Source organism: Lotus japonicus, chromosome 2, assembly GCF_012489685.1.
Source record: "Lotus japonicus ecotype B-129 chromosome 2, LjGifu_v1.2".
Lineage (NCBI taxonomy): Eukaryota > Viridiplantae > Streptophyta > Magnoliopsida > Fabales > Fabaceae > Lotus > Lotus japonicus.
Window position 1 is genome coordinate 40,170,036 of NC_080042.1, and position 12,441 is coordinate 40,182,476.

General features: G+C 44.2%; 1 protein-coding gene across 1 annotated transcript; it reads right to left on the reverse strand.

Moving 5' to 3' along the window:
* Positions 1–944: 944 nt before the first annotated feature.
* On the reverse strand, positions 945–2,019 carry LOC130736423 (protein MAIN-LIKE 1-like). Its single transcript, XM_057588258.1, has 2 exons — positions 1,177–2,019; positions 945–1,100 (listed from the first exon to the last, which is right to left on the reverse strand). Exons 1-2 carry the CDS (start codon positions 2,017–2,019, stop codon positions 945–947), a joined length of 999 nt encoding a protein of 332 aa, XP_057444241.1.
* Positions 2,020–12,441: the final 10,422 nt, after the last annotated feature.

The window sequence follows — 12,441 nt, forward strand, 5'->3', positions numbered from 1 at the left end:
CTAAATCAAGACATCACACACCTTTGAGGTATTTGAAGCTCCAAATCAGTGTAGAAAATAAGTGGGTGAGATCAAGGAAGAATCAAAGCGCAAAATAGGTTTGTTTTTGAGATTTGTACTGTTTTTTCGCGTAAATCTGGGTAGAATATATGGGTTCTGGTTCGTTCTGCTGTCAAGATAGCGGACGTTGTCTTGTTTCCGCTATCAAGATAGCGGAAACTACCGCTATCAAGATAGCGGAAACTACCGCTTCTAAGATAGCGGTAACTACCGCTATCAAGATAGCGGAAGTTACAGAAACTTAAATTACGGATATTGTTGCAGGTTCTGGTTTTGGGGTTTGACTTGGTGAAGTTTGTTGTCTATTAGGAGCATTATGGAAGCTGGAACTTCTGAGGTTGATAATGAACATGATGGCACAATTGTTGTTAGGGTGGATCTCACAAAGGCCTTTACTACTGATAAAGTAAGTATTAAAATTGTTTAGTAAGGACTTGCAGATACTTTATGTGATGAGATAATGATTTATAATTTTTGTATGTGCAGGCTTTTGCATCCCACACTGATCTTATTGATTGGGCTCGCTGTGTAGGTAAAGAGAATGGTTATGTTGTTATTGTGATTAGGTCTGACTACGGATCTGCAAAAAGGAAGCCTTTGATAACATTGGGATGTGAACGTGGTAGGAAGTACAAACCAGCGGCTAAAGTGTTAAAACGCAGTCAAACTGGAACAAAAAAGCCTGATTGCCCTTTCAGGCTAAGAGCAAGGCCTGGCGCGTTGATGGGCGATGGAAGGTGATAGTTCATTCTGGGATTCACAACCATGATTCAGCTGAAACATTACAAGGTCACTCTTTTGTTGGTCGTCTAAATCCTGATGAAAAGGTCATGGTGGGAAGTATGATTGAGAAAAGGGTTAAGCCAAGCGACATGTTGATTGCACTAAGGGAGAAAGTTATCAAGATTAAGTCTTTTCTGGTCCACTTTCTTTGTCCCCCTGAATGCCAACCACCTCCTAGCCACAGGCATATCCGCTTTGTATTGAGGGAACTCCTTTCTCTCAAACAGCGACCCAGGAAAACGTGCATATTCCCACGCCTGCATATCTAAGGTGTCAGTATTAAAATACAAAAAAATACAAATGAACTTAACAACAAATATGTCAAATACTGACCTGTAGCAAAGTCAAATACCCAGCAACTGTCCTCCCAGTCTTTTTGCAAGCCTCCCCTAACTGACCATACAAATATGCCAACGCCACCGCACCCCATGCATACTGACCAGCCAAGCTAATATCCCTGAAAAGCTCAAGATAGGCAACACTGACAGACGTGTTACTCTTATCACAAAAGAGAGTCATGCCAACCAAGCGTAACAAGTAAGCTCGGGCTGCTTCTGTCCATTTCGATTCCTTCACACGGTTTTTCACAAGAGCTAGAAGCCAAGCATAATGAAGACTAGGACCTCTACACCTCCGAAACTCATCCTGCACCTCCTCAATTGTCACCCCCAGCAAATCAACAACCACAGGGGCAGCCTCTTCCTTAGTCGGCTTGCCCAATGAGAAAAAGGACCCTACCACAGGGATGTGCAATAGAGCTGAGACGTCATCTAGAGTGATCGTCATCTCGCCCCACGGCATATGAAATGAGGACGTCTCTGGCATCCATCGCTCAACAAAGGCGGTCACAATGCTAAGGTCAACTGAGCCGCCGTTACAACTATACGGAAGGTGTCCCAACCCTGCAGCTGCCACAAGTGTCTTCACATTGTCAGAGTAGAATTTTACAGGAAAGAAGTGTTTTCCATGATGATGAATCTTCAATGGGGCCCTACATTTGAAGTCAGATCGCACATATGACTTCCAGACGTCATGCGCTATATGCTGCCCAAACTTAGGCAACAGAGAGAGGTCATAAGGACCTCCGGGATACCAAACACCCTCTGTTCCATCACCATCCTCAGACTCTCCATCCTGCTCACTATTACCATCCTCATCACCATCTTCAGAACCCATCTCAACCTCATTCTCATTATCATTCTCATTATCATCATCATTCTCATTCTCATTCTCATAATCATTGTCATTCTCATTCTCATTCTCCAGACCATCACCATCCTCAGCACCCCAATGTCGTGCATTAACCAGCACACCCTCCTCAACTTCTCCCACACCCTGAGTCCCTTGACGATCTCGGCGAGCGGAAGCATGAGTTCGCGAACGGTCTCGGGGAGGATGAGGTGGTCGTGAAGCCGCTCCCACAACGCGTTGTGTATGTTTTGTCCTTGCCATCATGCCTGTGTTAACAAAGAAAATCAATGTTAGTTCTTTATTTACAAAACAAAACCCAAAGCACATATTAATAAAAACATGATTTTATGGCATCACAAGTTTCTGGCCTACACATGATATGAAATCTGTAGCTGACATGATTTCAGGCTAATTAACCAGAAATCAGAACTAATTTGAATCACAAAGGAAACAAGCTAGAATATTACAAATTATAACAAGCTAGAATAAAGGGAACAGACCTGAGAATATTACAAAGGAAACAGACCTGTGCTAGAATATTACTAATTTTGAAAATCACATATTAATACTGCAAATTATAACTCCTGTGCTTCTTGATCGAATTACCCTACCGCTATCATAGTTGCGGAAACTACCGCTATCATAGCTGCGGAAACTACCGCTATCATAGCTGCGGAAACTAACCCGCGATGCCACACTACCGAAATCCTTGATTGCGGAAAGGTGAAACTGTGTGGGTTTTTAAACTGGCTAACAACTCGGAGGGAACAACATTGGGCAAATGGAATGAAAAGGGAACAACTCAGAGGGAAAAACCGTGTGTGGGTTTTTAAGCAAACCAAAGGGAACAACTCAGAGGGACTTACTAGAGTCAAGGTTCCTTCTGAAATTGAGTCCTTCTTCCTCTTTCTTTCTTCTCCTTCTGAAATCGTGATGGTGATGGACAACGGAGAAACCGTGATGGAGGCTAGGGTTTTGGTGGGGAAATGTGAAGGAGGACCGTGATGGAGGCTGGGACTTTGGTGGGGAAACCGTGAAGGAGATGAGGAAATGACCGTCAGAATGAGAGGAGATGAAGAGGAGGAGATGAGGGCCGTGAATGAGAGGAGGGAGATGGGAGATGGTGCAGCCGTGTAGATTAGGTTTTTTTTCTTCTTCATTGGAGCAGTTATTTTTTAAAATATTTGGGGGTATAAGTGTATTTTTGCACTTAAGGGGATGGTGTGGATAGTAAAGAGGGATGGTACAAATAGTCCTGGCCATCATGAATTGTCCGCTCTCCATTCAAAAAAAAAAAATGAATTGTCCGCTCTTCACTACTAGGATTTAGCCCGTTATCTTGTGCGATGCACGGGTAATTTTCAGCGGAATTAACTGTTGATTCTAATAATTTAGAATTTAGTATTCGATTATGTATTTAGTATTTGATATGCGTGGGGTAATAAAATGCTTAAGGGTCTGTTTGGATTAGTGTTTCAGACACCAAACGCACGTTGCGTCCTGGAGAACGTAGTTTACCAGTTTACTTCAAATGTTTGGTTTGACATTTTTGCCAACGCAGCAACACAGATCCGGGCCAAAACAACGTTGAACAAGAAGCTATAAATCAAAGCGGCAGGGTCCAACGTTCGCGTTTGACCATTGAAGAATTATAAAGGCAAGCCATAATTTTGAAGTTTTGGCTTTCAACAACTCTGATCTATTGCATTTCTTGCTCTGTTTTTGGTTCCTCTGTTCCTGGGTTTGAAGAGCATGGTAGCTAAATCGTGCTTCCTCCTTTAATGCTCAAGCTTGCTGCTGAACACACCTTTGTGGGACTGAGACCGTGCACCTGCGAGCTGCAACTATAAGTGTGAGGGAGAAGAAACTAGGAAAATAGCCAACAAATAAGAAAGAGGAGATGCAAGTCTCATATTTCTTAGGATAAGTTATTATTATTATTATTATCTTTTACATTAGAACTTGGAAGCAAACCAGAAATCCAAGAATTTTTTTTTCTAAATAATGTGAAAAATAATATTAATTGGCAAAAAGGGGTACAAAAAATTTAAATTAGAGGAATGGGGTTGTTTTAGCCACATAGGATAGAGATGTAGCCTGGTGTTGAGTGAGATTTGCAAGAAAAAGGCGAGCATTTCCGTGCAACGCCTGTTTTAGGAGGCAGTGATGCCACACGTATGTGGCACAATGGGAAACTAACTTGTGTCATTTTCTGCACTGTCAGCGTTTGACCAGGGAGAGTTTTCCATTCTCGCGCACTTTCCTTAAATTATACATTTGTATTTACTAATTTTACCGAAAATGAAAGTGAAAATGAATTATGTTCATTCGAATTATAATCCCAATATAAATTTCCATACCCTAACATTCAAATAAAATCCCAAATCAATTTCAAAACCCTAATTTCCCTCAGACTCTGCAGCAACGGTGGGAGCTCATCTCTATCGTCACTTCGCCGGCGACGAACATAACATCTCTGCTATTTCCCGAAGATCGAATTGAAGGCATTCGTGAACTCCTCCATCTGTATGCGAAGAAAACGATTGAGCCATTCGCGATCACCACAAAGGCGTCGACCACCTCTGAGATCAACACACGATTCAACCTTTATCACTACAAAGGTACTCTCTGGTTTATGGTTTAGGGTTACGGTTTAGGGTTTATCACTACCAAAGTACTCTGGTTGTCTGATTCGATTTAACTGGCTGATTGTGAGGTACATTGTTAATGCATTATCATAACTAGCTTCAGGGCATGCAAATTCCCAATTTTTATGTTTTTTTAATAAGCAAAATGTTCATTTTAATGAGGTACTAGGGGTACCTCAACCCAAATTGTACAAGTGAAGAGGGGGAAAGAAAACAAAACTCAAACGCAAAAAAGAGGCCGCCTAAACTGTCTAAACACAACATTTTCCTTGCTGCCCAATATTAAACATCAAAAATACTTGTGTAGAAAACAAAATGCAAAGGAAGTCTAAAAAACAAGTTGCAGATCCAAGGGGTGAGAAACCGTCGCAACATTGTTAATGCATTAGCATAACTAGCTTCAGGGCATGCAGTCTCAATATTGTTTGATATTGTGAGAGTACTCTTTTTTTTTTAAAAGCTTGCCTTTAGGCTAAGATCAAGTCTAGTATCTGCTCTTATGAGTTTAATACTGTGCGGCAAATGCTTATCAAATTTATGTAAAATTGCATTTGTAAACAGTGTACTGTGAAAACTTAGAGTTTGTTAACTTTAATCACATTACATCGTTGATTTGCCCCTATTAGTATATACTTGTGAAGAAGTTTTGCTTATACTCAAACTGGTTCCAATTTTGTGCTTGTGGTAAGCTTCTGAAGTGCATTATGTAATCAATACAGATCTCACCCCTCCATGGAATCAATACTTTCTAATTTGTTGATGTTTTCTTAGGTAATGGAGAGTTCTTCATCATCTTCCTGTACAAGAAGGTTATCATCATCAGCTGGGGGGGGATAACTGCCTACTGTGCTTTTGTGGCGTTCCCTCCATTATCAGAAATTCTAATACTGATAGGAACCCTAGGAGGAAATTTTGGGGTTGTGGAAGATATGGCCTTGATACCACACACTGCAATTTTTTTGTATGGTCTAATGAAATGAAGTCAGGTTTGTATATGCTTTTCAATGGATTAGTGAGGATCAACAAAGACTTGAATGCTGCGGTGGAAGAGCAGAAGGGGGAAATTTTGTGCTTGGAGAAAGAATTGGAAACAACAAGGCTAGGAGTTGCTTCTCTTGAGATGAAATTTAAAAGAACCATGATTGCTGCAGTTTTTATCATTGCTTTAATGTGGTTTAATTTTGTTGTGATGAACCGGGTGATTTAGTTTAGTTTAGACGAATTTTTTGCACCTATATTTATAACGCTGACACTGATTATCTAACATGGAGCTGATTTGTGTACGCTGAATGAATTCTGGTCTTCATCTTGTTGATTCAAAGTTCCATTGTAACACCCTCTAAACCCCGCGTAAATATTATAGCATAAATCAGAGTAAAATGCATAACATAGAGAGTATCACATTTAATCTCAAGAACATAATACAAAAAAATCTGTCATGCTCATAATAAATATATAAATATTCAAATTTAATGTCTAACATCATATGCATAGCACAACGGATTTATTTCAACTCATAGATAAAACATAATCCAAAAGGTAATAAAGAGAGTTCATAAAATAACTCTTAACATCAATGTACAAAACTTAGCGTTTCCCCGTGTTACATAACAGAACATGACTCCCCTAACTAAACCATAAATGAAAGACTAGCTCCTCAAACTAACCCTCGCGAGAAGCTCCACTATCCTCGATACCTGAGCGATGTCGCATAGAACATCATTCCAACAGAAGGGTGAGAACTCATATCATATGGATAAGCATAACAATAAGTAATGCAAAAGCTTATAAAAATTACCCATAAATTTCTCATACATAATTAAGAAAATATATCATGAAATTTAGTATAATCAATTAATTTTCAAAGTATGTCAACACTTCATAATCATAGCTTAGACAAAGCAAATATAAATATCACCAATTACCACAACAACAAAATTCTCCAAAGATATTGTAGTTATCATTGATTAACATTAACAACTCCCTACAGTAACATATATGACTCAAGTGTGACTCTGTGCAAATGTCTTTGGTACCAAAGTTGTTATCCTTAGCGGTATCACCGCGTCCACTCCAGACAGATAACCACCAATAAAGCCCTCGCTCTAGGCTTCAAAAACACTCCAATTTTGGGACAAGTCACTAGCCTCCACGAGAACTAGCAAACATTGCCTCTTGACAACTATGCAGTGTATTGTGCAAAATCAACTAACATATGCATATTCAGACCATCTCCAAGTCTTAATTATTTTAGCATATTCATCACCAATTCAACAATACAAATCATCTCCAATTTCACACAACATAGCTTACATGTTATTAATTATACAATTTGCAGTCACAGTAACTTAGCAACTCAACACATAACTTCAATTCAGAAAAACAACACCAAAATAATAAACTATTAAACATATATAAATTTTTATCATGGTTCCGTATACACGTTTTGTAATTTATGTGAATTTTCATGTCAAAATTCGAAGTACATAATTCACGAAAAATCTAACACTAACACCAGTTCGTGAGAAACGAGACAGATTAATCAATCCTCACTAAATTGCATATAACACGAGCTACAAATGTCGGTGTTCTATCCAAGAACATAGAGATAAGGTACGGTACCTAGAGTGAAAGGATCGTGATGTGAGAATCTAGAGAGAGTAAGAGCGTAACCGCTTAGAGAGAGAAAGTAACTGAATTTCAATCTTGTTATTTCTCAAATGAGCTTAGAGTCCCTTACAATTGGTAACAGTCCCCTACTTATAGATTTGGGGGTTGGGCTCGGCGCCCCTAACTTCTCTTAATGGGCCAGTTGGGCCTCCTGGGAGAATGCCCAATTTCCCGGCTTGCGCGTCGCCCCGGGGTTGGAGAGCCTGGGCGAGGTCTCTCTAGGTCTCTCGCCCAGTCCACAAGTCCACAAGACACCGAGCTCGAGGCATGAGAGCTGAGTGTGTCTTTAAGAAGAAACCTGAGGCGACGATCATGAGTAAACTAACTAATGTCAAGGCCTAATGACTTAAAACAATTGCCAACATGGCTTGATAACTAAAGCCTAAGAATAATTTTTTGGTTCTCCTAGCAAGTTTCTTCGGTCCCAGGAGTCGACAAGTGGGCTTGTGGCGACAGCGCTTGTCTCCTCGCCCCGTTCCAGCCGTGATCACCATGGACCATGATGTCTTGACGCGTGTAAGTCACATGTAATGTATTGGAATAATACAAAGGTCAACGAATCTGTAGAATCTGAACCGCTATCTCCGATATGTCCCCTCAAATCATAATAAAGTCTGTCAATTTGAATTCAAACCAATGAGCTTCAACCGTTGCAACTTTTCATTTAATGTGCCGTTCATGTTCCCCCAAAATCCCCGTCACGTTCCCCTGTGTAATCATTTCATCTTGCCACGATGGGACACAATTTCCCAACCGCTACTCACCCTAACTTTTAAATTCCTCCTTGCTCCACCATTCATCACTTCTGGAATCCTCATAACCAATTAAAATTGACGCCCTAGCACCCTCTTCCCTCTTCACTCTCACTTTTTCCCCTCGACAAGAATGACTTCCCCACGCCGTACTAAAAAAATCTTCTCGATCCCAAAGCACTGCTCCTGCACCTCCACCTCCAGTTGACCCTACTTCCTCCGGAGGACTTCCCCTTGGCGAGGAGGAGATCGCCGCCTTCTGGCGCCGGGTGTTTGCCACCCTTCCCAAGTCCGCGGATAAAACCCCCGTTCAGGAGGCCATTTGTCAGCCTTCTGAGCTATCCTCTAATGAGTCCGTTACTGAGATGGCCCGCCAAGCCGGTGGGCTTTGTTACGAGAAATCTCTTGAAGACATTCTGGTCACCGGGAGGTGCCCAACGATCCGCCGACCCTCGCAGTACCGGGCGGTTGACCATGGCGTGGAGGGACCCCACTTCTTTTATGTCTACGAATACTTATTCCTCGACCTGGGAGTCAAACTGCCTTTCTCCCCCTTCCTTCGCCAAGTTATGAGGGAAATCAATGTGGTCCTGTGCCAACTTCATCAGAATGCCTAGGCTTTCATTCGGTGTTTAGAGATTCTTTGCAACGCCGTTGGTCTTGAACAAAAAGCCACCCACTTATTTTACTTCTACGCCGTGGAGCCGAAGTCCTTAAAAACCAAAACCCCGGGGTGGGTTTCTCTGAAATCACGTACGGGCCGACAACGTCTACACCCCTACAAGAGCAACGTCAAGATGGGGCCCGGTTGCCGGTACTTCCGCATAACCGTGCATCCCACTTACCCTGAAGCTTTCACCCTTTAGGACGAGACTGCCTTGTTTCCTTTCTACTGGACCAAGAGCCCCCGCGTCGTTCCGTTGCCATCAGAAGCGTTGCTGAGTGATGAAGATAAAATCATCCTTAGCTTTCTTGCCGGGCTTTCGGTCCTTGAGTGCTCATAGTTGCTCGAAGCCGCTCGCAAGAACACCCTCAGCTCATTCCTAGGAGGAATGAGTTTCACCAAGGTCGAACTGGAGTGTGCTCTGGCTGCCAAAGCATTTGAGTTTCCTCCCGTCTTCAATACTGTCGGCAGTAAGAGAAGGCGCGCTGCTGTGGATGCTGACGCTGGGACCACCATCCCTCCCTCAAAGAAACGGGTCAGAGGGTCCACATCGGTCGGGCTGGCATCAGGATCTGCAATCGACACTGCCTCCCCTGAGGCTGGCGGGACAGCGCCAGACATTGCTGCTCCTGGGCCCAGCGAGCCAACGCCCGACGCCGTCATTCCTCTAGAGATTGACGAGTCGGCGCCGGGTTCTAACAACAACACGGCTCTCCCTTCCCCAATGAAGGAATCCCACAAATCCAAAGAGGCTGATCCTGGCACGGATGGAGGGACCGGAGCCACGATCCCTCCGCTGAAAAAGAAAAAGAAGAAAACCAAAGGAACAGAAACCAGCAAGTCATTTGTTCCTTGCCAAGGCATGGTGGGCGAGGACGAACCAAACCCCAAGGGAGAGGCGGGATCCTCGCCCCTCCTCAAGGAGACTCTTATTGGTCAAAGTGTTCTTGATGGCGCTCCTTTTGATTTCCCTCAAACAATCCCTCCTTCTGACCATCCATCTCAACATGTTGGGGTAGGCTCACCCAGGGCCTTCCTAGTCCACGCAAGGAGTCGTAGTGACGAGGATCAAGCTCCTGCCGTCTCACCTTCCCCGCGCCCTTCTTCTCCCGCCGTCGGTCATCTGAACGCTGACGAGAAGGAGAGTTCTCCTTCAAACCAGCAACCCACTCTTGTCGACTTTATGCTGACTTACCCTTTCTTTGGTAATATGAAAGGAGCTGAGAATCCTGTCGACATTATGCTGACTGATCCTTTCTGTGGCACAAGAAGCCATTTGATCATTTGCCAGTTTTGTCCTGGCGAGTACTTATAGTTGCTTGGGTCCCAATAGCCATGTGGGTTGCCCGAGACTTAGCCTAGCTTTTGGTTCTCGCCCATATTTCGGGGAGGTTTTGCTCGCCCATATTTCGGGGAGGCTTTTGGGATACGTAACTTATCCGCACACATCGCCAACGAGTAATCAGCGGTTTGCACTGGACTTTCCGGAGCGATCCCCAGACATCAAGGTCGTGTTGGGATCGCCACCTTCAGAGAATTTTTCCCACTAGGCGACCGTGACATTTTAGTTGGGTTGCTAATCGAGTAGCGGCGGTTCGCGCCGGACTTTTCGGAGCGATCCCCAGACATCAAGGTCGTGTTAGGATCGCCACCATAAGAGAATTTTTCCCACCAGGCGACCGTGATAATTTAGTCGAGCTAGGAGTAATGCTAGGAATATCCTTTTGTATTTGATTTGTAAAAATATTTTACATTCGAGGGATGCCTCGTTAAAAAACTCTCGTGGTGGAGAAAAAGACTGCATCTTTAGTTTTGTCCTAGTTCTTCAGTTCCATCAGATCAAAGCACCACGCCGAGCACCTCGTCCTTTATACCCGATGTGCTTGCCTCCCACTCGTTGTTATTGCTAGGTTGATCCCTTCGCCAGCTCGCCCCACAGTAGCGAGGGACTTCACTTATCTTGCTTCCCTGCTTGCCGCGCCTAGCTGCCCCTGGCTTAAAAATTGCCGACCCTACTGGTTTCCAATACCCTGCCTTTCCTTTTCCCTTACCCGCGCGGCGGCACGCTGGGCTCCTTTTCCCTGCCCTTGGCTTGTCTCGAGGTCGCTCAAATGCCTTGGGACTACTTCGTTCGCCGCCACCGCGCTGGAGGCTCCGCTGATCCATTCCCTGCACCACTGCCCCTTTTTCCTCTCTCTCTTCTTGGCTTGTACCCGAGAGAGTCGGTTTCCTGAATCTTGGCAGCCCCCAAAGCGTCGTATCCTTCTAACTCCAACTAAAAAGGTCAAAATTGTCCTCTACTAGCTTCTCTAGGTGCCTTTCTTGATTGGTCGTAAGCCTGGGCTTGACCGCCAGCACTCCTCTGCTGAATTTATACCTCTCCAAACCCTCTATTACGTTCGCCCAACGCTCTTCCGCATGTGCATCCGTGAATTTTCTGTTTCTTCCTGTCCTGCCATCTAGCCTTCTCTGACCTTGGTTGTTCCTCAATCTTTCTATCTTTCGATCAATCATTTGCTCCAATCTTCCTGGTCTGTTTCACCCTTGATCCTGCACGCCCTGCCCATCTTGATCGCCCCCTCAGACCTCAATCTCGTGGCACCTGTGTCCCTCGCGGGCTCCCTTCTTTCCATACAAACTAAGGCAGTTTTTGTAGCACTCTCTCGCTCTTCTCTGATCGAACACGATTTTTCCCACCTTTCCGCAGAGTACTGGATACTTTTCCGCCAGGTGAGCCGTTGAAATCACTGTGCAGAGACGATTGAGCGTGTTCCGTCTGATGATGACGTTGTATGACGCCATGACCTGCAATACCAAATACCTTACACGCAGAAGCTTGGAGTTTTCATCAACACCAAAGACCGTGTCTAAATCCAGGTAGCCACGCACCCATACCTGCTCTACTGAAAAGCTCACCAGAGTCCCCGTGTATGGCATCAAGTCCTTGTCTGTTAAACCCAACTGATCGAACGCATCGCCGTAGATAATGTCTGCCGAACTTCCCTGGTCTAAAAGAACTCTTCACACATTAAAACTATTGATCCTTACAATTACTACCATAGGATCATCCTTATGTGTCTTGATTCCCTCGAAATATGCTGATGATATCACGATATCTGGGTGATGAAAACCGAATGGGGTTTCATACTCTTGCACTGATGTCACCGCCCTTACATGCCTTCGTCTCGCCGAGGCTGTGTCGCCGCCTCCACCAAAGCCACCTGCGATTGTATTTATCGTCCCAACTGGTGGTTCGAGATCTTTGTTGAAGGTTTCTTCTGCCCCCTTCTTCCTCATTGCCAGCGTTTCCTTCTTGTCCGTTGTAACATCCCGATCTGACGACTGGCCTCACGGTAACAACACGAGTCTTTTCAGTGCGCTTTGTCCTCACTCGCGCACTTCCCGGGAAAACTTCCCAGGAGGTCACCCATCATAATATTGCTCCAAGGCTAGCACACTTAACCATGGAGTTCTTATGAGTTGGGCTCCCGAAAAGAAGTTGCAACTTGTTGTCATGAGTAGTACCAATCAAATCTTTTATGCCCTCCTCAACTGTATAGTCCATCCCTACACAGTCTCGGAATACCTCTTGTTCGGGTGTGAGATCGGCTCATTCCTGTGACCCTCCGCCTAGAAGCCTGCCAGGAGCCGCTCCTTGTCCGTGCCTCATTGC